At 39.0% G+C, this 25627-nt stretch overlaps 1 protein-coding gene across 2 annotated transcripts in view; it reads right to left on the reverse strand.

The window, feature by feature from the left end:
• Window positions 1-6413: 6413 nt before the first annotated feature.
• HS2ST1 (heparan sulfate 2-O-sulfotransferase 1) overlaps window positions 6414-25627 on the reverse strand; it is an 82411-nt gene continuing 63197 nt past the window's right edge. The window contains exons 3-7 of one of the 2 annotated variants that reach the window (XM_057402742.1): window positions 20952-21037; window positions 16845-16983; window positions 13309-13406; window positions 11932-12089; window positions 6414-11020 (exon numbers count right to left, since the gene is read on the reverse strand). In XM_057402742.1, the coding sequence (XP_057258725.1) occupies window positions 10794-11020; window positions 11932-12089; window positions 13309-13406; window positions 16845-16983; window positions 20952-21037 (708 nt within the window). In that variant the 3' untranslated portion in view covers window positions 6414-10793. Of the gene's footprint in view, window positions 11021-11930; window positions 12090-13183; window positions 13407-16844; window positions 16984-20951; window positions 21038-25627 lie in introns of those variants that run through there. The other variant, XR_008971379.1, reaches the window with a different exon arrangement.

Below are 25627 nucleotides of genomic sequence, written 5' to 3' on the forward strand. Positions count from 1 at the left end.
TGTTTCCCATTTCAGGGGCTAGTGTTCATTTTGGAGTCCCAACAAACAGCATCTTGTACCCTGGTATGTCTCTTCAGCCAACAACAGCAAGTTGGAGGGATTCATGACTCCCCAGACACCCACATGTGTTCTTTGACCCCTCTGGTGCCTGAAACATGACAGGCAAGCACAGAAATTAAATTCCATATTAAGACATAAATTACTATTTTATTACATTAAAATGCTTGAGGTTAGGACACATTAATTTGGAGAATTAGTCATGCCAAGGTAGGAAGTTATATGTGAAGAAGATTAGCAAGGAAACAGGAGCAGCCCTTGCAGGGCTCAGGAGGTCTCAGCTGGATTGCTGGCTCCTCTACAACATTCTTGCATAGTTGTGAGCAATTCACCTATACCAGCATCCTTGCTGTATTTGCAGACACTGCATTCCTGGCTTAGGAGTGCAACAATAAACCCAATCTTGCTGTTACCCTAACGTGAATCAGTATCAATACCCACCAGGTCACGGCCCTGTTCCTCAAACCTGTTCCTGTTTGCTGTACCCAAAGGCTGGCAGCAACATTCTTGCTGCTGGCAGAAACAGGAATCCAGCTGGGCCATTCCCTGCCCTGCACAGGGCATCCCTGCTGAAGTGCCTGCAGGCCCACAGTGTAGCTGGGCAAGGGGCGAGCAGCCACACAGGCAGCAGGAAGGATCAGGAGATGCACTCTCTTAAGACAGATAAATCCCACCTGTGTTTCAGTGCCTTACATCTGATAAAGCACATCAGTACCAGACTTCTTAACAAACACATTGCAAAGGATAAGAGGCCTCTTTGCAATACTATCTGGTAACAATCAGATATTATGGCAGCCACATGCCAAAACTGCTTACCAACACAGACTTCCTTTTGATCTGCAGCACTACTGGTTTATTTGCCAATAAAAATATTTATGTGTAATAATAGTAACATAGCTCTTACATCAAGTTATCTACAAAGAACAAGCATCTATACTGCTCCCAGGTAGGAAAAGAAAGCTCTTACCTGATGGAGACACTATTCTCTACTGGATAGATGATGATGATGACAGATGTCCAGAGACGAGTAGAAAGATGAGAAGTGCAAGATGCAGGAATTCACCTCCGCCTCCTATGTTAGTCAACTTGTTTCACATGTGCAGGGTAAAACATCTGTCTCTGATGCATAACTGTGGGGAAATTACTTAAACTTCTCAGTTACGCTCTGTGTCATCTGACAGACTGGAAAATCATCATTCCTAAAACTGGACACCAGTATTCCACAACTAACCTTGCTCCTGCCTTTCGATAGGCAAGTCTTCACCCAGCAGCCAGCTTTGCCCATCACCTGCATCTTCTTCACAGAAATTTGAGACATGAAGAAATGTTAATAGATCTTACTGTTTGATACCTTAACAGAAAGCTGATGTATTGGCAGTTGAAGCCTAGAAACCAATCTGCAGAATGCCAAGAAACACTCCTAATCTGAATGGGGTGTTCAGAGAACAGAATCCTATCAGTTACTGAAGTAATGAGGCTGGGGTTTTGCCCCAGCTTTGGGCAGGTGAAGAATTTGGCTTTGTTTTTCATTCATATTGCTTAAACACTGTTTCCCAAAAATCTTGTAAGACTCTGTTGCTGGCCTGTGTTTTATGGCAGCAACATCCCATGAAAAGCAGCTATTTATTCCTTGGGGGTTCCCCCTGCCCCCACCTGATTTGGGAAGAACAGCAGTATGGGGGGTTTTATGATTTATATGGAAAGAGGAAACCACCCTGGGCAAAAAGTCTACAGTCAGCAGAAGCAGCACTTTGCCTTCAAAGCCTTAGACACAGGGCTCCCAAATGATTAACGTCCCTAACTCACATTTTTCTTGCAGATGTGATTTACAGAAGAGAATACAAAGAGGAAATGTCTTTAAAAGAATATTGTTACAAATGTATTTTCATAACAAGGAACAACAGAAAACAATTACAAACTCAGATGCCAAACTGCTGATGGATGTTAATGCCTTGGCACCAGAACTTGATACTCTGCTTTCCTAGAAAGTTATTGATACTTGCTCAACCTGAACAAAACAACACATAAACAAGTCATTAGATAGCTACAAATTAACATAAATACCTACATTCAGGCTCCACATTTGAAATCCTGACAAATACTGTTATCACAACCGTTAGTTTGTATTGCTTTTAGTTATGGAATATTACAGACACCAAGAGATCTTGGAATATCCCATACAGCTGTGATACACATTTCCTCATCTTCTGCACTATCTTTGGAACTAGACAGTAAGACTTCCAGTTATCAATCATTATTTGAATTTGGATAAACAAAAGGCGGTTGGCATGGGGGAGAGTTTATCAATGCAGCTGTAGAGAAAAGCACATGCTTTGGGATTTTGAACACATCTTCACTCATTTGAGAGATCACAAGAAATGTGTTGAAATCAGCACACATAAGCAGAGATAAAATAAAGAAAGAAGTTTGAACAACCATCTCAGTATCTGTGATAAAGCAGGACATCAGGGCTTCTCCCTCCTCTCAGTCACAAGGCATGTGCCTTGGATTGTCACTGTTCTTAAAGGAGAAATAAGCTTTAATATCAGGATCTTTCATTGCAGAAAATAGCTTTCTCTTTTAAATTGTTTTCCTATGTACTCAAAAAGAGTAAAACCAAAACTGGACTGCTCAACAGATGCTGAGAGGCCATTTCAGCTACACAAGGAAGATGGGTTCTGAAAGCGCATTCAAGTGTCTGCCTGGGCATGCTTTGCTCCCTCTGACTACTGACAAGGTTTTTGAACTTGGCTTACAAAGCTGTCTGCCAGTCTTTTTGGCTTTGTAATTCACTCTCCATTTATCTCAATATGATCAAGTGATGAGAGCTATGACTATATATGTGTAGACACATGCGCACATATATAGGTAAGAGAACATTCCTGGATGGGTGAGCTGAGGAGGAGGGAGTATGGAACTAAAGTTACACATGGGCCTGCTGCAAAGCTGTAATTAATAAAACCTGTTGACTGCAGCATGATTCTCATCTTGTCCTGCACAAAGACAAAAAAAAAACAGGCCCACAAGTTATATAGCCTTGCTAGATGAAGTGACTGTCAGATACATCAGGTATCCAAACCACTGCATGCACAGCCACTAGCATGCACAAGCTAACTCAGTACAACACGTGAGCACTACCTCTGACGTGCAGGATAGGGACCTCTATTGCCACCAGAGGCTCAAAGGTGATCCTGAGTAAACACCAACTTTGATAAACTCCATACTGGAGCATGATCTCATGTCCTAGAACAATACCTGCAAGATAAGACTTGTCCTTTGGAAGGCTTGTGAAGGAATGAAGCCTATTGCACTATCTCACAGAGGCAGCTGAGAGAAGGGAGAGGCTGAACACAGATGTCACACTCTCACACATTTTTCCATACATTTGGGGAGGGGGAAACCAAAAACACTGACAAAAAACATTTGCTGCGATGTAGGGGCACTGATACTTTCCTGTTTTGCTCTGTATTTAAGGGAAAAAATCCTTGTTTGTCTTAAGAAAAACAAAGTTTTGTGGAAAAATGTTTATAGCAATTATTACTAGAAGTAAATCTCAGGTTTCTACCCAGCTCTCCGAAGTAGCCTTTAGTATTAACAGATGGCTGGTTGGAATCTGCCTGAGCCAGTGAACTCATTCTGAATAGACACCAAACAAAGGCACACAGTGTTTGCTTCACATAATCTGAGCTTTCTCTGGTGCTTTCTCCTAGCCTTCTATCAGGTAATTACTATTTTATCTTCAAGAAGGAAGAACCTCAAATGCAGAGCAGACAAGCCTTCCTGTGAATGTAACCTGCTTTTCCAGACCTATAGCTCAGCTATAAATAGCACTGGAGCAAAGCACTGGAAGCATGGATTTGGGCTGGGGATAGAAGCAGGAGACATTTCATTTGTTGGTGTACAGGCCCTGCTTATAGTACAGTGGCCTTGATGGCTGCAATTTTGAGTTTCTTAATTCAGTCAAGGGAAGGCACTGAAGATCCAGAGCAGATGATAAGGCTGAAGGTAGCAGTCAGAGCTGTTGATTTAAGGAATTATTGCAGTCTCATACAGTGAGATATTCCTTCCTACACTTTCCTCTGTGTTCTTTATACAGACGCATACATACAATTTCTTACTGTATCTACTGTTATGTATTTGCCTGTATATTCACTCATTACAGACTGCAGTGAGGCAGTCCTGACAGAGCCAGCCTGTAACTGCACAAGTCTCTAGCACTTAAGCGTTCCTCTTCCCCTTGCCAATTCTCCAAGTCACGCAATGTTTTAAAAGTTATTAAATTCTAAATAAAAGAGATTAAGGATGCCAAATGCTATTCTGTGCTAAAAATGGCAATCGATATTTGTCAAGACAATAATGTCTTTAGGGCCAGAATACCACTATTCTCTAGACTATGTTTTTTTCTTTCTTTGGTAAAGAGACAGTTCATCATATTTTCCAGTAACCACTGCATCAAACCCAGAGCTCTGGGTGAGTTACAGCATTTAAATTATCGTACCAAATTAGGCATGTTTCTCAAAATAGAACACTGCTTTTCCTTATTAATATTGCATTTCTGTTTGAAATACAATGCTTTCTTAGTTGGAAAGCACAGAGGAGTTCATCTCAATATGAGGGTGAAACAACAGATGCATGTGTACAGCAAGGTAGGGAACCATTTGTTAAAACATCACAGGAATGCGATACCTGTGTAAATCGAACTATAAGCACAATTCCCATGAATCACTATTTTAATCTATTTTATTCCAAGATTTATTTCTTTTCCCAGGAAGATGATGGGTAGTTGCTCTTTGTGCAATTATTTTGACAGTCATGTTTATTATGAGAAGTTAATGTCTGTGCACAGCAAATCTGAGGGTGGATTCGGGACCAGCCTTGTAAACGTGAAGAAATTGGGCAGAGAATGTTTATCACAGTGTTTTCCACTTTTATGAGGATGCAGTTGGTTATTATGACAAGGTGAAAGGTCTCAAAGCCTTCATTTTTAGGCCACAGGTGTTCTTTGTAGAGGTTTTTTTTTAATAAAGAGTATTATTAGTCCTTTAAATTAGCTCTTATTGAAAGTTACCACATCTGCGTTATGTGGTAATGAAGCCAGGGGGAGGTCATAGCAGGGGACTTGTGCTTGAAGAAAACATCTGGACATTGCTTTGACATTCACTAGCAACTTTTTGTATTTTATTAAGAAGTAAGGAAATTATACTGAAATCAAATGCAAGATTCAAACAAGAAATAAAATGAAAATACAGGACCTGACTAGCTTTGAACAAAAAAAAACCCCTTTCCCTTCTTTCACTCCCCTCCCGTGAACTCTGGTTGATGAGATTAATAACCAGTGCAAATGGCAGCATCAGTTAAAAAGCTGTTCAACCAGTATTTAACACAGATGTGCAACACTACCATCATTTTGCCTCTCCCAGCAGAAGCTACTGTCATCTTAAATTCTTTCTGTGTTAGAACTTCTTTTGGCCTTCCCCCCCCATTTTGTTTGCTATATCATTTTGTAAAGAGGTGCAGCAACTTTTGGAAGTCCTGTACCTTTATATGGGCAATTTTTATCTCCACTTACTCCTGGCTGATTAAAGCAGAGAAGCTTTGTTTCCTGTGTACAATTACACCTACCCCTTCCACTGATGGAAGGAAGGAAAAGCCTACTTTCAACAAAAGGGGGATTTGAAAGCCATCAAAATCCTCAACTGGAAGTTCCTAAGTAGCTGCATGGTGGTTCTTAATCAAGGCTGACAACTGAATATTTAGGAACTATTGCATTAAGAAGCTTGGCTGGGTCAGATGACTTTCCAGCTCCATCGTGCATGAAGCTAGGAATGTTTACTGGGCAACGGTTGCTGTATGCACTTCAACAGTGCAGTGCATCCCATGCTCACTGTATTTTCTTGGTTTAAGTGCTTGCTTACAAGTGCAAATGAAGTTTACCTTCCAGTTCTTACATCACATTCATCACTGTAACTGAGCATCTTCCAGTACCACTATAAGTGGTCATTCACTCCCTCAGACAGGGAATCACATATGTACCAATGCACTGGCTTAATGCCACTTTTCTGTTCTTACACATCTTGAGTTTAACGTGAAGAACTTTTTACTGACGCTTTCAGCACAGTGACCTTCTGCAAATCTATTACATTTCTAGCCAGAAAGCACAAAGCACATTCTACAAGCCTATAAATATATTTGGTTATAGCTATGTGAAATCATTACAGACAAGCTACCTTCCAGCTCACCCCAAAATCACAATAGCTGCAGACAAAGTTCACAGTACTGCATAACATCTTCTAGGGGGAAAAAGGAAAGCAGTTAATGTGAGTGTGACATGCAAATATGAAGACAGGACACCAGACTTCTTTTCTTTCCCCTTCCCATTGGGTGTTTTATTTTGTAGCATTTGTATTAGGTAATCAACTGAAACACTTCAACAACAGAAAGCTGGCAACATAGTGAGGAAAAAATGGAGGTTATTTCTCAAACAGGTGCGACCAAATGGTTTCAAGTTGGAACAGTATTGCACAAACGAATCAGTTTACGGAGGGTGAGTGGGATCGAGCATCTTCAACATGGATTGTGAGGAAAAAAGGCACTATTCAGCTGTGTGTGTGTGTGTTCAAAAAGAAACGAGTCATGACGCACAATCCATGTTTCTCAAAGTTACATTCAGTACTGCTTTAGAAATGCTCACAAACCTGTCTCTCTTTACCAAAGCTACAGAAAGCTGCTGATGTAAATATCAGACAGTACAAGTGTATGAACATTTATAATTATGCTCCAGAAAAGTCTCAGGAAGAGGACTCTTTCTATAAATACTGCTTCTAGGTTACATAGTTGCATAGGCTTACAGTAAAGGAAGCATCCATCCAACTAAGCAGCCTTACAGTTTCCTTAAGTTTAATCTCTAGTAGTCATAAAATATGCTCTAATTCTGAAGAGCTAAATTGGCAGTGCACTTGAACCAGGCTTTTCCACTGACTGCTTAAGCAGCACAGTTCAGACAGCGTCATCCATACCCCTTTTTGTCATATACGTGTTCAGCAACACCAGGGAAGCTCAATAAAAGATTTAAACAGAATTATAAAAGAACTGAATTTTCCCCAATATAAAACTGAACAGTTCTGAGACCATAAATAAGCAAATGTTTATTCCTGGAAAGTAAAAATAGCTACGTATCTTCAGAGAAAACTAAGTACCCAGAAAAGGGATTTCAAATGACCAGGGTGGGCTGCTTCTTCCTCTCCCGTATTGTATAGCTATAAATTTTCATGCCTGTTTGAATAAGAGGCCATGATCAGCATACCACTAATAGAGAGACTGCTTGAAAATCAACTCAGAGCAAGCAGGAATGTGCACATAGGATACTCTGCACCCTAGCCTAGTGGCTGTCTACAGACACACTAATAAGAGTGATGTTCTTGCTGCATGGCTGCAGAATTATTATGGGAAGGAGCTAAAACCACTGTTGCTCTCCTGTCAGCACTGCCCAGTGCTTCCGGCATGCTGTGGGTATGGCTATGCAGTTGCCAGTGCAGCTAGACCTCATGCCATTATGCTGACATCAAGAGCTCCAACAGGGCTAAAGTTTAGCACAAAATCTGGGTGTTAATCTTGTACAAAAGTACAGAACAGTGTAAGAAAACCTACTCTAAACTATAGTGAGATGAGCGTTTCAGCACCTTTCAAACAAACTTAGCCCTGCAGAAAGCCAAGCTCCTGTGCAGAGACTACAGTGACTTCAGTTAGAAGATCCATGTTTAGGAGGCTGCATAGTAAGTTTACTGATCATACAACCTGCAACAACAAAAACCCATGTATTGCTGCTTTTCACTCCAAGTCATTAAGGGCAAATTCACAAGATAAATTCTGTTTATATACTGTAAAACACTTTTAATTCCAACAACTTGGATTGTTTCCATTTCCAAATAGAAGAGGAATAAACCAGGTTATTAAAAATGTGTAAAGCTCCTTCTCCTACACTGTCTTTTAGGAGATCTAAGTTTGATAGCTGTCAATTGAAAGGATCCTAAAAAGTTCACAGTTGACTTAACAGTTGCTCTAGATATAAAAGTAGACAGTCTTGATTCCTTCTGTGTTCCACAGACAGTAACATTGTCAGAGCACATCTAGAATGAAACCTCCCAGTTGTAGCTAGACTTCTTGCTTGTCTCAACCCTGCCAGTTCACAGCAAAGGACGGGAAGTGATAGCTGATTAAATGAAATGTGCTTTCTGACATGACCTATGAAAAATATATTGCTCATTTAAAAGTAATAAAAGTTGCATTGTTCTACTGTTTTCTATTATTGTCCTTACTGAAGACTCAGAATGAAGAAAATCTAAATCCTGGAAGCAAACAGAAATTAAAGACAACTTTTTAAATGTCTTACAGAATAGAAGGGGTTTCTGTAGAGCCTACTGAAATCGGTAGAAGGTTTGCCTATCGGTTTTCTTGTCAATAGAGAAGCATTTGTCTACATACCTATTTCATTACTTAGATGAATATTTTATGTTTTCACTTACTAAACTCTTCTGCTCTCTTAGAGGTGCTCTTCTGAATATTCTGAAGGAGACTCAAGAAGGTAAACTGATCCAAATTACTCTGAAGGAGAAAAGAGATAGTCAAAAGAAAATCTATTGTAAAACTAACAGTGAATGAATAATCTTTCCTGGGATTATAAATACTCATTTTATTTCCAAAAAGTTACTGCTTCACTATGGAAATCTTTAGATCTCCATTAGCTACTTCTTGTGTATGACTCCTCAGTTCCTTTCTTTAGCTAGGAAAAATGCCTTCATTTGTGAACTAACACATCCTATTCCCAAGCACACTGGCATTATTAATGACATCAACAGACAAGACCTGGAACAGGAAATCTTATGCATGGTTCATGCTATATAAAGGGTAAGCTATCAGAAGGAACTTCCCTGATTATTTGGGAAGAACAAAAAGAGATCTGTTTTTAAAAATCAAAGGGAAAAATCCAAGAAAACAAAGAAAATGCAAGATGGACCTGATAGTCTCTCCCTATCCTCTCTGTCATCGGGCTGTTGCTCTTGGCTGCAGACATTCGGTTCACAGAACATTTTCCATTTCCTTTGTTTTCATTACAAGAACAAGCTGGTTAAAGAAACTCTACTTGGTAATTTTAAACTAAGCCTTCAGCATCATCCCTTGAGAATTTAAACCTTTACCACCATTCCTTACTTTGTCTCCTTGGTGCCTTCCCCCATCAAACTCTGTGGAAAGCATTACAAGAAAAGGCAGGTGTAAGATGTGTAAAAACTCAGATCTTTAAGAAAATTCAATAGGAAACAAATTCTTACAATTCTCCACTGCCATTTGCTCTAATGCAGTGGCCCCAAACATCTGTTCACCAATTGCAATTTACTTCATCTACCAGGTGTTTCACACTGTTAATAATGGCAACTCACAGATTTACAATAGTCACATAAGGCAGTTACATAAATAGAGTTATGTCAATCAAGTTCACTGCATCTTTCCCAACCAGACTACACATGACATTTTTCTTCTCGTCTTCTTACCATAATAAAAGGATGAAGACTACATTTCTGCAAAGAGAATCCCTGGACAACATTCTGGTATTGAAGTCAGAGAGGTCACTGAGGTGCATTTCAGCAATGTCCAACAGTTGTAACACAACCACAAAGTAGATGTGATGCTTTTCACTTCACACATAACAGAACGGGTGCAAAAACCCCACTTTAAACTAGTTACTTTAAACCTTTTGGTCCAAATACATAAAATAAGCAGTATTTACAGCATTTTACTCCTTTTGTATATGCAATGCTTTAAAACACGTTATAAAGCACCTTAGTAAAAATATTCTACAGATAAAAGTATCGAAGTAGTAGGAAAACCCTAACCATACCACAGCTCACTCATGGAGTCATAATATGGATTCACCAATACCTCAGTTTACAGTTATTACAAAGAATCCATGGAGAAACTTAATACTGAGTTTATGTTTTTTATACCACTGTGTAAGGATCAACTAGAACTGCAGACAATACCAGCTTCTTCACAGTTTTTCCAACCTCAGCCAGTGGTGGTGGGGATAAAGAAACCAAAACCAAACCTCCTCTGATTCTTTAACTTTTTACAATATTAATGTGGAAATGATGTTTGAACACTCATGATCAACTGTCATTTGTAAAGAAAACCACATAGATAAATATGGGCAATTGTAGCAGCGTTTCTCAGCAGAACATGATTCACCATCCCAATTAATATCATGTGACATGATTCACAAAAACAAAGCACAGATGTCAACCAGTTATTAACACTATTGGATGCAACCAAATTTCCATGTTGAAAGCTGGGAAAAATTATTTCCTCTTCACAGAAGTATAAAAGAAAAGAAATAGCTCTGAAACTTAAAAAGAGCATCAACAGAAGCATTCTTTTGTTTGGATATATTTTCAACTAGAACTGCTGTGTATTAATTGCTCCGAATTAGAAGTGTAGATTTCTTCAGGTAAAGGATATTAACTCCCACTGAAAGTATTAGATAAAAGAAATGAAGCCTTTGCTTCTGGATTACCAAGATGTTAGCCAGTATCCAATGCCTTGGAGGTGATCCACAGCCTACTGTTCTCAGATCTATCAGGAAATGTCTTGAAGGTCTACAAGCAATCTAGTTTCCGTGGCTGAGGACTAAGATGACAATGTGACCAAAGATTCAAGTCCATCAATCTCACTGTACAGTGTTGTTCTTAGTTTGATTTTGGGTATATCTTTTCATAGAAAAAGTTCTGAGCCAGAATATACAATTCTCCATCTTTTTCCCGAACTGCATGTGCTCTGACAAACTGAAACTGCTCCAGTGCAAACTCATAGAACTCATTCTCCATTTTCCAGATTTCAGACTGTTGTAGCTTGGCAATAGTTTCTTTTGTGGGAAGTTTTTTCTCAGTTGTTTTCCTAAGATGAGACTTCTTTCCTAAACGCAAAAACGAAAGCAGGAACTTCACTTTAAAGTTTATGGATTAGAAGATGTTTACAGTCCTTTTACACAGAGTTTTATCCTCTCAGCATGTTGATAAACTGCATTAGAAGCGACAGAATTTCATCCAGAATTTATTAACGCAACATGCAGGGTTGGAAACTTGCAGTCTCTTGCACTAAATGTTAATGAATTTTGCATCAGTTCTTTCAGTTCTTCCTCCTTACTTTAATAAACCCAGGGAATGAACACTTCATTTAAGGAACAAAATTACTCCACATAATGTACTTGAAGCAAGATTGGTCTTTCAAAATTAATTATTTAGATGTTAATCTGATATCAACTGTTAAGAATTTTAAAGGCTGCAGAGCAAGAGACTTCTTACATGAGACAAAGACGACCAAAAAGATGGTAGCGTTTTCCCTAAGAACTGCTATTTGCTGCTTTGTAATAAACTTGTTAATACTACACATGTAGACCCTACACATCAGATCCTTTTCTCCTTCTATTTGCAGGTAGAAGCTGTGCCTAAGATGGACCTTTTCCTCATCCTAAGTTGCATGGGCAGCTCTGAGAAACCAAGGTACTAGCTATATGACAAATGGCTTACTACAGCCCCAGGAAGGCAACATATACTTGGGCCTTTGTATCCCTTGGGCCTTTCTGCACAGCCAACCAGGCTGAATCAAGCATAGGCTTGTGTAAGGCACGAAGATACTTGGGCTGCCCTCAAGCATTTGTACTGGGAGCCTTTTAAATATGTAGGAACATCAGCCAACTGAGAGGCAAACCTGGCAAAGATTCAAAACTATTCATCAAAGTCTAAAGAATTCACATGAAAAAAAGGGTAAGAGGATGAAAAAATCCATGGAATCCTTGAAAATCAACCACTTAAATAATGTAAATACCTGTCCGGTACAATTCTGTGGCACCCCTGAAGAACCGGGGCAAAGCTGCTTCCAACAACATGATAAAGTCTTCAAGCTCTTCAGTAACTCCTACTAGGAAGTATTCATTAATCAGATTGTATTTGGCTTGTTCCAAAGCCCATCTGCTTCCCACATTCCTAAAATGACAGAGAACAATTACAGCAAGTTCTGATGTCAGCCAACAATCCTTGGTCCCTAGATGGAGATTATTTTGTAACAGGACATTTGCATAGGAAAGGGAAGGCTCACTTCAATTTGTAACCATTCCTAACTTCGTTTCCCTTTGCAGTTTCTCTCATCTGAGTTCTTACCTAGAAATTTGACTCCTCTAGTTATTTTGATTAATAACTCATTTACCAAACAAACCACATGGGTATAGGGTTCCTGTCTCTATTAATGCAATATTTGGAGGATCTACATTTTCTCATGTCAATATTCAGTCTCCACTTTCCCATTAGCCACCAGAAATGGTTCTGGTAAGAACACATCTTTCCCTTTTGCATCCTAGAAGCATAATTATGAACTAGAAAGTCACTGCACTTAATGGGGGGACATCCATACTGAACAACAGACAGTAATTAAACTGATATGGTTTTCCTCCTTTTATAGCTCTAGACAGAGTGAAAAGATAGGTTCAGAGCTCTTTCCTTTTCTGCTTCTTCACCTGGCTCAGGCATAGATAGGTCTGACTGACAGGCACAGAAAGAGGAGCTCTACACGACCATGTGCTTTGCTCGTGTTTGGATGAAGAGTAGCATTGACAAATAATTGCCCTTGATTTCACTCAGAATCCTTCAAATTGCTTTTTTTTTCCCCTCTAGTTTGCCTTTAGTTCAATGTTTTAAAGCCTATGCCATTGTTATAAAACATGCTACATTGACAGATGGACACTATTTGCCTTTGGTTTGGTTTCTTCTACATAACATTGACTACTAGATGTCTGGTAAAGGTTTAAGAAGATAAATTTATCCTGATCCCAATTATTTTGCTCTCCCCAGAAACTCTGTGAGCTTGAACGGAATATCTCCTTTCAGAAAGATGGATATCGTAGCCTGACAGAAAAGAAAAACGTCAATACTCCAAATCTACAAAAAATTATTGTTAAAATGGGAAACATCTGTTTTCCCTCCTAGCACGGCTGACACAGTACACTAACATACTGCTTGTTTCAGGAGCTGCAAGACTGTTACATTAAAATGCATCTTCAGAAGAAAATACATGGCTGAAGTACCTGCTGCTTCACTCTGTCCAGTACCACACACTTTCTTCAACTATGTTACATATTCAGGTTTGTTAAGTTTAGCTTTTAGCACTGATATACTTGACTAACAATTTAAGCTACATTTCTCTCCCTACCAGCATTCGGAGCTGTGGCCACAGAAGAATGGAATTTGAAGCCAAAGTTTCTCTGGAGCACAGTCTGAACCTCCAGCTGCCACACATTCATCAAAGGTCTGGAACAAAGACAAAATTGAGCTGAGCTTTAAAATCTTTTATGCATATCCCACATCTCAACCTGGCTAAATGTAGTGGGGACAGAAAAACACAAGAGATGATGTGAATGAAGGAAAACCAGTACATTTCCAAGCTTTGCTTTCAGGGTGCTATTAGGAGTTACTCATCTCAATTAAAATAGTATTTGGATACTCTGGAGTTAGAGCTAATGAACAATTTGATCTTACCTGGTTCATTTGATACTTCTTTAATATAACCTTGATGAAGGATGAATGTCAAAACAAGCAAAACCAGTCAGCAAGTGTTAACATCATTTTTTTTCCCTTACAAAATAAGTCACTAAAGATACAGCACCAATTGCCATCAGGATTTATGTGACACTGGAAACAGCTGGATCTTTATATGATAGAACACTGTGCATTTTGTGCTGCAGATTAAATAATGTTTTAGTCCATTTTTAATATGACAAATAACTGCCATTTCAGGAGGCAATTTATTTTTGGCAAATACAGCACTGCTTTACATGGATAGACAGCTGTAGCAACACAGAGATTCAACTGCAGTAATACAGTTACAATAAGAACTCCATTAACATTGGAAAGAATTGGTAAATACTTTGCCCAGTCACCATGAAGTATTCACAGTATTCCTATTTCTAAGCAAGGTGTAAGCCATGTATCTAGGAAAGCTTTTTAAGAAATTATTTAGTAACAAATAAGTGACCACTTAGACAACTTTTTTGACTATTTCTTCTGTCCGGTTTCTGTTCAAAACAACTATTAACAAATATATTTGCCTAATTATTCAGTGTTAGAACAAGGACAATGCCCTTTGCTTCTGTTCTGAGGTGAAGATCCTGAGATAATCTGAAAAATGTACTGATACCAGGCCAAAGCAGGGATTAACCTGTGGTGCCTAGGCCCACACTGCACTTGGAGTTTAGAATAGCTCATACATGTCACATAGATAAAAACTCAGCTTCACTAAGAAAACAAGACATTGGTATGCTTTCTTTAGCATAGCTCTCTAAGAGAAATTCTGCACTGATCTATCATGGGTATTTTATAACATCAACATTACTTAAGAACTGAATTGTTTAAATGCACCTCCTAACTTATGAGTGTATATACTAAGTGTGAACTAGCATCTGTCAAAAGGAAGACTCTTTTGCTTATACCTGCAGGTTATTTTATAGTTAATACACAAAAGCAAGTAAGTGATACTCTAAGTAAGATTAAACAGGACACACCTCCTTCCCCACTTCCTCTTATATACTTATCTCAGCTACTCCACCCAGAGATTTTATTAAAAGAAATACTTGTCTTTACAGACCCTGTTCTTGAAGCCAAGCTATCTGTAACTTTGAAAGCACGGGGTATAGGATGAAAATGAATGAAGAACTCTTCCATATAAATGTGGTATGGACTGGCAGAGGGTGAGGGTGTAAAGTCCATTAAGATTCCCTCCCATTTAATAAAGGAACAAATTGATTTCCATTATGAAAAAAGTTTTGATCTTCTCTACTTTTCATATGAAGAGCTCTTAGTGAATCTCCTATAACACAGATTAGGATAGATACCAGTGTTACAGACACTGTGATTGGGCCAATCCAGTTTTGAGCTTAAAGAATTTTATACCTAATGTATGTAAAACTGACACCATCTATATATGTACAGTTTTCTTGGAGACACTGGGGAAAAACAGGATCCCTAAAACTTGGCATAGCAAATCAATTTCATTTCATACAAACTAGAGCTGCTTACAGGACAAGTTAAATCTGTAAGGCAACAACTAAGTTTCAGACCTAAATAAAGTGGCATAATAGTGACAAATGAAAAGAAAAAGCATCTTTAATAGAAAACCATAAAATTATTACTGCAGTGAACTGCAAACATTATAAATAGGAATGCATTTCAACTTGTTCCAGCAAATCAGAGCTTACAGTGCAGTCTACCAAGCAGTACCATTAGGGATTTTGCCTTAATGTTTCCCAGTGACCACCTAACAAGTCTGTTTGGACTCTAATTCAAAACTAAAACAATGCTATTAGTACTTAATAAAAAGCATGAAGTTTAAGCCCTATAAACAGCTTGGACTTGGTAGCATGGTCAGCTTTCCAACTCATTCATCTCTACCAGCAAGGAATTTCACTGACCAAATGATGCTCTTCCTGAACAGGAAGAGAGTAGGTTACAAAAGATGAGATTCTCTCTCTTTTTAGAAAGAGGCTTTTTAGCCTTTACGACACTGTATTACCAAATCATTTCTGTAGCCAGTGCTATGAAGATAGATTTATTTTAAGCTTCATTTCAATTTGGTTTGCTTGAAGCTTTCCTCTACCTATGCTGTAGGATGTCGGGACAAACTGAACAGCAGTAGCTGAAGATGGCGCCAAACCCTAAATAACAGAGGAGCAGCTAGTCATCAAAGGGAAAGACAAGACAAATGCCCTGTTCCAGACAGTCTAAATACACTGCTTGGATGGGGGGCGGCACACAAAATTAGTAGTTACATTTCTTAGTTATGTGGTGTATATATATTAAGCTGTATTCGGTATGATTTTTGATGAGCTGTTTTTCCAATATCTCTCCGTATTCACACATTCTACACTAAATGGTAACATTACAGAAAAAAAAAAATCAGTTTACTAAAATATTGCCACTGACATTTTAAAGTGTTTGGCTCTGCAACATACAAAAGCCCTTTCCATTTACTAAAAACTTCCACCCTGTTCTGATTATAGTTTTATAAACTATATTCATATGCTTAATAATTCGCTTTTCTCCTTGATTTACAAGCAGTACAAAGCAACAAGCTTCAACAAATGTCTTCCTGTAAACCACGACAGTGGATGTATAAGTTCCTTCTGCAATAACTGTATTATGAAGTCCGAATCATGTTGTCATTCTGAAACTGTGTTAGTAAACAAGGTTTGAATATATGAACCTGAACTACTCCTATAGCCACCTAAGACGGATGGAAGAAGTCTAGAAACCTATGATTAGAACTCTATAGTTTGCAAGAAGACTCTTCACATAATTCCACTGCAACATTTACTGTTTAAGGCTGTTAATTATTAAAAAATAGTAGTGAAAAATGTCTTTCAATCTTCAACAAGAACAGATGCAGAATTCTCATACAAGAGGATAAGCTTAACTCCATACTTACAACTCCAGGTACCTGAAAACATTTACAATTGTATTTAATTTGCATGACAAATTGTATCATAAAGTTAATTTATAAGGTTACACAAAATGTTACACTTAACATACTTCATGTTCCACTCTGGTCTAGCACAGACAAAAGGGGAGAATACAACTTGCAAAGCCACCATCGCCAAGACTGATACAAGAAATACTCAGCTTCTATCAGGACATTTTTAAATGGTTTATACACTAATTTCGGTAAGAAACCATATATAATGAAGTGTATTTTACCTTCTTATCCCCCTGTTTTCGTCTCCGTAGCCCTGGTCTGTAATCATCTCCAAAGCGCAGGAAGTAATAATAAGAAACTAGGCGTTCTATAGGATCTCTTATGACATTTATGTAAATTGGTTTCTTTTTGACACCAAATCTAAAGTAAAAGAGGGAAGAAAATGTCTTTTAAAGGCCAAATCAGAGCTTCCATTTAATACTTAAAAGCCTGTCTCTACTGACACAACTGAAACCTACATACAAAGAAGATGATGGTGAGAGGAAGTTTAATGATTGCTTCCTCTCACCTTCATTATCCAGCGTGTTATGCGGATGTGAAAGTCAGTTCCATTTCAGCTTTCCTGGGACCGTGATTTATTTATTTTTTTAAGAGAAGCAAACAAACCTTAAACATCCTCACACAATAGGTACCAAAATGTTTATACAACCATCCTGGCTCTAGAAATGCCTTAATGAGTCTAGCAGCCACCTACGTGTTTATAATAAGCATAAGGAAGTTTGATATTGATTTCCTGCCCTCCTGAACTGTGCTATGCAATGCTGCAAGTGGTTTTCTTGGCAGGTCTCCAGTTGTCAGAGACATGATTTCTAACAGAAGGCAGGCAGAGTGCAGAGCCCATCCATTACCTGGGTTGCATCCATATGGCTATGCTTATTAAATAGAAGCCTAAGCTAGTATCCGTAACCATATTAACTTCTCTATCTGAAAATATAACATTTTTCCTTAGACATTTACCTTAAGCAACTTTTGATTTACTGTGGTACAAACAGGAAGCCTGATGAAATAAGGTGGTAAGCTCACAGGACACGTAAGAAAGATTTAAACCACCGAAATGGTTTTGTGCAAATGCTGCTTTTCAGTGATCTATATTCAAGGCAGCTTTTACAACACATTTCTCAGTTTTATTTTCTTTTCCATTTGAGACATCACTGTGGCAAATAAATATGGTATCCAAACATTGAAGAGGTTATATCACAATGGGAATGTGTGTCAGATGCAGTACCATTATTGTTCAAGTGGTACTCTGTAAATTATAGTACCAGATACTGCTTATGTGAGGAATCTTAAGTTGCAAAAGCTGAAGAACAGAAACACAGAATAAGCAGCAGAGAAGAAGTTAGAAAAAAAACCACAATTAAAAGGCATCACTGCGGCAAAAGGCCAGCAATACAGATACGGAAATTGTTAAAGGCTACAGAACAGCAATTGATTCTTCAGATGTACCAGCAGAGTACCAATGCATGAGACCGTAGCAGGTAAAGGTGACAATGCTGACATTTGTCTGTATGCCAGCTCTTACTCCCCAAAGTCTGCAAAACAGGAGTGTGTGCATCAAAATGATTCGAAGTCCAGACTTTGAACTGCACCTCTTTCAGGTCCACTGAAGTGCGAGAGACATGCACAGGCGTCCCCTTCTACAGACTCTCCTGCAAGTGCTGGAGAAGGCTGGAACAAACCATTCTGATCAAGCAGCAGCCTCAACCAATAATATGTTCCTGTGTGTTAAATGGAGGTGTCAGAGCCCTTGGAAATATTTGTGCGGGATTGTACATTCAAGTAGATTTGCACACGACCTTGCAAAACTCGCATCAGTTAGGATAACATAAGGTACTTACTACTATAGCTTTATTAGTAATTATAATGATTTTGTAACTGCATTGTCAAAGAACTTTACCAGAGTTTACCAGAGATAAGGGGATAAGGGGGGAGAGGGAGGGGATCAGAAATTAAGAAAAAGAGGAAAACAAATTTAAACTTGTATTACTGTAATTTTTATATGGATGGGTTATGATAACCTGTCCTCAATACCATAAGTCATTTATTGAATGCAGTACTTTAAGCTTCAGAATATTTTAAGAGGTTCTTCTGATACCTGACTGTGGACCCAAGCCTGATATCTGCATATAAGCAAGCATTGACTTGTTGGAAATACTTTACATTTCTCAACTACAAGAATGTTCATTACAAGAACACACCTCACGGCCTGAAAAGTGTGGGCCCTGCCAAGCACAGCCAAAGTATTCAAGGTATTATTTTAATAATGAAAACCTGACATATGAGAAAGCAAGCTATGTTGGGGGAAGAGGTCTAGGAAATAAATCATTTATGGGAAAGGATAACAAACAGCAAGCACAAGGATAACACAGTCCTAGAGGGAAGATGCAGATGAAAGAAATCTGTGAAATTGCTTAGATGCTCTCTACATGTAAAGTAATTATTTTATTTTAAATGTGGGAGTATCTGAGGATGTTTTCAGCTTTATGAAGTGAGCAATGTATAGAATATAGAATAGTCTGGTTTGGAAAGGACCTTGAGATCATCCAGTTCCAACCCCCCTGCCATGGGCAGGGACGCCCCACACTAAACCATGTCACCCAAGACTCCGTCCAACCTGGCCTTGAAATTAAATAACATTCATTCATTCTAGAAAGCTGTTACTCAGTTCAAGGGTGCATTAATGTTGCAACATTTTAACTTTAGAAGGCAGAAAAGCCACTAATGAAAGTTGGTACATTTTATTTTATTGAATGAGGTGCAATTAAGACTTCTTGCCTGTTACTTTCTGTAAACTTCAAGGTTTTATTTGGTGCTATTGGTATTATCCAGCTACTACTGTAGCTTTTAGCATTTTCTATTATATAATATGCTGTACTGGGAATCTCTGATGCTCTCACTTCCCCTTCTTACTCTTTGTAATCAAAAGCTAGAATTAAAAATCAGTGCACATGAGAGAATAATTAAAAGCAATGACTAAACAAAAGAAGCTCTTACACACTAAAAATCTTATTTCATTAAATAAATCATGGAATCATAGAATAGTTTGGGTTGGAAAGGACCTTGAGATCATGCAGTTCCAACCTCCCTGCCATGGGTAGGGATGCCCCACACTAAACCATGTCACCCAAGACTGTCCAACTTGGCCTTGAGCACTGCCAGGGGTGGAGCATTTATCACTTCTGTGGGCACCCTGTGCCAGCGCCTCAGCACTCTCACAGGGAAGAACTTCTGCCTTAGATCTAACCTGAACTGCCCGTGTTTCAGCCTGAACTCATCACCCCTTGTCCTATTGCTACAGGCCCTGATGAAGAGTCCCTCTCCAGCATTCTTGTATTCTCCCTTCAGACATTGGAAGGCTGCAGCGTGGTCTCCTCACAGCTTCTCTTCTCCAGGCTGAACCAGCCCCAGCAGCCTGCCCTCCTACATAAATGTTTTAATACACAGAAACATAACACAACTGAGGCTTGACCACCAGCAGGAGCTGAAAGTACTGGTTACTATTGGTTGTGCAGTCAAATATGCTGAGATCTGAAAATTCCACTTTCAACTTTCAATGCTTTTCTGCATGTTGCAAGTGCAAAATGAAGCACTGTCTGCTAAGCATCTTAAGCAAAACTGACTTGCCAGCTCAAGGAGAGGCTTCACAAGAGTGAGCTACTGAGGATCACTGCTTTAGATCCATTAGCAAAAATGAGACAAGGGAAGAAACACATGAAAGCGTGAATACAGATATGATCCTGAACATTTGAAGTCACTGGGAGGATTTTTACCCCATTTTCTTTTAGATTAATTTTAGAAGCAGCAGGATTTAACTCCAGAAGAATTATTTCAATGCTTTTTATGGCAAGTCAAAATACTATAGGCAAAAAAACTGCTTTAAAATATAACTTTTAGTATTTTGATACAGTATACAGGGATACTCTGATAGAGAACTACATAACTTAAGAGGCAGGTGGTATTACCTGTTATATGAAACACACTTGAGAACAAGTATCTTAAACTTCCCAGAATGGGAAGCAATCCTAAAGCAGAACTGTCAGTGTTTTAGAGAAAAGCCAGGATTTTCAGTAAAACAGACTGTAATTCACACAAGGAATACTAAATGCAGCATATAAATAGCTTTGAAATGAGACTCGGCTACACTTTAACATACAAAAAGGCAAGAGAAAACTGTGAAAATCAAACCCAAATATTGCTCAGCACACGAATTTCAGCGTGCGAGTGTCTCAAACCTCAGCTGTCATCACTAGAGGGCACTAATGCCCCAGCTGCATCCAAACAACCTCAACTACAGTGCTACTCAACAGATAAATCCAAGGGTAACATACTTGGCAAAGTCCAAATAAGATATATGGCCATGGTAAAATCCTGGTTTCATTTCCTTCCAGGAAGTCACATTCTTCACAAATCGGACCTATAAAAGCAGACAGCAGAAAATGTTTCTGTACAGCTGGAACACATTGAGTTTCCCCATACATAGTGCCCTCTGGTTTATAAATCTTACCATGCATTACAAAACAACATTCTATTTTGAATATTAGCAAAGAATTTGTGCCACCAAAACCAGACTTTTCTTCAAGCATACAGAGGACTCTGCTTATATCATCACAATTCAATGATCAGAAAGTAAACCAAAGCAGAAGACAGCAATCAGAAAGGCAATTCAAGAAAAGCTTCCACAAAAGCATTAGCAAGACAAACATTTCACTTTTGTCAGTCCATTTTATCTGTCATTGGAAAAGAATGGGGAATTCCTTCAGCAAGAAGCAGAAACGCACATACACCTTTGATGGAATTCTCTGGTCTGTAGTTAGTCCCTTAAATAAAAGCAAACCTGATTTACAAGCAAGTTCTTCGACCGATTTTACTGGAACAAGAAACAAATCTCATGGTTCATTTGCTCCCCCATCTCAAAATGCAATGCATGAGTAATCCAAAAATTGCATAAAGGTATACAGTGCAAACTAGATTTATCGCTTACCATTTTGAATTGTTACTTTAAGTCTAACATTTCAGTGAAGCTTCCATGTTAAAGCATGAAGCAGCCCTTCAGCAAGGGCTGATAATGCAGTTGCGGGCAAACTTCATGAAAACAGGAACAGCTTTCCCCTTCAAAGAGCTAAATAAGGTACACACCCCAAACTAGAAAGGATTATCGCATTAAGTGGGATATGGAAGCCCTGAAATAGCTTGGCTTTATTAGATGAACAGAGTATTTTAACATCAAAGCACCTAACTCGGAAAGTTATGTCAAAACTAGTCAACTGGATAATAAAGAAAGATGATAAACTTGTGCTACCTGGCCTGTCTGACAATGATAGGCCACTTGTGAAGCCGCAAATGAGAAGATGGCATTCCCTGCACATCTACAGTATCTTTTCTGTTATACAGTGACAGAGATAACCATGAAGATACTGAGGTGAGACAAGAGAGTCAAAAAGGGAAAGCTGGAGAGCTCAAGTCAATGCACTAACATTCTGTAAGGTCTAATAGATGGAGAGTCCTGGAACATGATATTTATTATTTACTATCACCAACCAATTGAGAATTTTAAAAGGCAAGACTCGCCTGCTTCTGTTTCTTCAAATGTGCAAAACTCACAGTCTAAGACTTAAGAGGTTGATAAAATTTACTTATTTCCTCAAACACCGGGTCCTGGGCTCTTAGGTAAAAGAAATGTACATTACTTTATAGTAACAGGCAGCATTCATTTTTTCAATGTACAAGTTTCACAGTCTGTGGCATTTCACAATTTAAACTATATCCTGCACACGAAAATTGTGGCAGACCTAGCACTGCACAATGTTATACAATTGTGTTTCATAAACTACACTGGCTTTTCTGCCTTGTTTTGTCCATAGCACAAACTGATAGATATCTATGAGACTTTGAATTCACTGGATCTACCTACTGAAACAAACCACACTTCAACGACTGTACCTTTTAAAGATTGACAGGATATTTTCAGTGGAGACCCTCAGCTATGAATACTTCTATACCTGAGAAAGAAGTTTCCTAAATGCAAAGTATACATTATCCTCCCTTCCATCACCTCCAAGCCCCAGAGTCACAGTGTCTAATAGACTAGGACTAGGCACAGGGAAATGCGAAGTGCAAAGTCTCAAGGGTCAGTTCTGTCTCAGATCCTTGTGCCACCATCTGGCATCAAACCTTAGATCTTCCAGTAATAGTTAAAAAAATCCTTTACTGTCTTTGTCATATAATATTGTCTGCTAAGTGAAAGCATTTTTATGAACACAGGATGGGTGTTACAGTCTTTTATTAACTTCAATACCAGACAAGCTAAGAGGCAGCTAGGAAGGCTTTATAAGACAGCTGTGACATTTTTGTCTGCCTTAAGATGGACCAACCCCACATTGTGTCCTGAGAATACCAGTTTTTAACACCTATAACCAGCCTTCAGGCAAGAGATTCCCCCCAGCCCCATTTGCAGCATTTCAACAATCAGAATTGTTCCAGGTCACAGATAGCCTAGTAAGTCTGGATTCACACATTTTAGGGCAGAGATGAATATTGCTTGCTGCTTCATACTGTTAAATAAGATCTATTTTACCTTTCTTTTCAGGGCTTAACAGATAGTGGAGCTTTCAAGAGACTGAGCAAGCTTCTCCATCTGAACCCAACTGAATAAAATGTGAGGTTATTTTAAAAGTGCAGATAGACGTGAATGGAATTCCTGGGAAGCTGTTTCATGGTGCTTTTATATAATCAGCTCCAAAGTTGCTTTGCAGCCTTTAGTGAGAAATCAGCTGAGCTTTACTGAATTAAAAAGCCAGATCAAACGTACTCTGGGGGCATAAGATGTCCTGAAAGGTAAGTTAAATACATTCAGTTTCTAGGACGATAAGAATTTATAATGAGTCCCAGTGAGCCAAAAGGGAAAATGTAAAATCAACCAGCATACTTGGTCTCAGCAAAAAAATCCCTGGGAAATGTGTATGTGCAGACCAAAGTGACGTGGGAAGCCTCCATCTCTGTCCACTGCTTCCATCAGTCCCTCTTGTCTATGGTCTGAAGAGAACATCCATACCCTCTGCCACCAAAGTTGGTATGGTCATTACCCTGTGGCTTGGTATCACATGGATTTTGGATACCAAAAAGGCCCCAGCTTTTCCCGTCATTACATTCTAGTTTTGTTTGTCAACTGCTGAATAACTGACTCAAAATTACTAATAACTGGGGGATGGATATCACCAGCACAGCCTGGTGAGGACACATGAGGATTTTCCATTCAAGTATGACTTAAGACCAACCGACACAGTGTCCTCATTAAAAGAAATCTCAGTTCAGATTTCAAGACCAAGCATAATGGGATGACTGAATGCAAATCCTCTGCAGGAAGGCACTGGTAGCTTAGTTATCCAAACTGTCAAATAAGGTAGCCCTAAAACAGAAGTTTAGGAACACTGGAAACAGGCTAGCAGCACACCTTTGTCGGCATGCCATAAGAAACCACAAGCAAGCTCAAGGCAAAGGCATCTCTCAGCAATATTGTGAGACGGTGAAAAGACAAGAGTCTACCAGTTCAGCTGTGGTGAAGCCAGACAAGAACATGTTCCAGACTTGCATGAACAGTTCTTTCTCAACTGAAAGTACTGAAACATGGAAGGGTCACGAGGAGGCTCAGGGAGTGCAAGAAAGGCTGAATAGATTAGGCTTTAAACTCCCTGTTTTCACAATCTGTGTCAAAGTCCAGGGGTATGGAGCACACAGATGGTGGAAACTCCTTGCAACCTTGGAGGCTGGACTAGATAATCTTCCATGGTCCCTTCCAACCCAAACCATTGTGTGATTCTGCAACTGGCACAAGTACAGCAATGGACACTAGTGCTCACCAGGCCATCTAACTCCAAGAGAAAAACTCTTATCTGTTCAGGAGCACATGAGAGTACTTCTAACAGTCGCTCCAACCTTTTCCTTGTTCCACCTCAGAGAGCCATTGCTGGAAGTGGAACTGAAGTCAGTATGAGTGTGCTATCCTCTGAGAGGCCACTGCTTTAGAATACATTTGGAAGCAAGATTATACATTTTCAGGTGCTCCTTTGAGAAAAATGGAGAAACTGCAGGAGAAAAAAGAATGAGGAACAGAAAATAGCAAGCTGATAAGTGTACCATGGCTTTTCTATGTTCACAACAGCAGTACAGAGAACGTGTTCTTACATCCCCTTTTCTAACACTATATCAAGGATTTATGCTGCAAGACAGAACAGTAATTTCATTTTACATGTTTTAGATGACAATCTCACCATGTAACAACAAAGCTGAAGTTTGTGTGGCTGGTATGCCATCCAGCAAGCCATAACACAGGCCTCCTTATAGCCACAAAAAGTACTAGTACTGAAACATGCAAGCAACAAATGAAGTCCCACAAAAACCTACTCAGATTTAATGAAAACCGAGTGTTTTTGTTACAGACCACACAGGTCAGAAATGCAACATGGGCAGCGTGCCACTCAGGTTACTGCAAAGAAAAGGCCCAACCTGTGGAAAGAGGGGCAGTTCCCAGGATCCTGCTGTCAGAGAAGCTGCAAAAGAAAGGAGGGCTGCTGGGACAAGTTCCATCTGAAACTAAAATGGATGTGTTAGGGACTCTTACTGGATTATCTCAAATCAGATACTGATTGTATGTGGAGTGGATTTTAAACAGGGTTTTTTGCAGATTGCATTCAACAAGTAAAGGTTTCACCTATGGACAGAGAACTTAAAATCTGTTACAGATTTAGAGCAGTTTGGAAAAAGAACAGCACAAGTACTGCACAATGGAGGGCTCACTGTTTTACAAATCTGTATCAGGCCCAAGGCAATCTTCACCTTGTTTGGGGAGATTTGCTTTAACAAACAGTATAACTAATCAAACAATTCTGTCTCTATATGTCTATGTATTTTACTACTGGTGCATATACACCTAATGCACTCAAGTGAGCTATACTGATAAAGGTGGCATGTATTTCATGCAAACCCAAGCCCACAAAGAATAAACCTC

The sequence above is a fragment of the Pezoporus wallicus genome, unplaced genomic scaffold (assembly GCF_028554395.1).
Source record: "Pezoporus wallicus isolate ANWC-B61680 ecotype Strahan unplaced genomic scaffold, APGP_CSIRO_Pwel_v1 contig_8333, whole genome shotgun sequence".
NCBI classification, from domain to species: Eukaryota; Metazoa; Chordata; class Aves; order Psittaciformes; family Psittacidae; genus Pezoporus; species Pezoporus wallicus.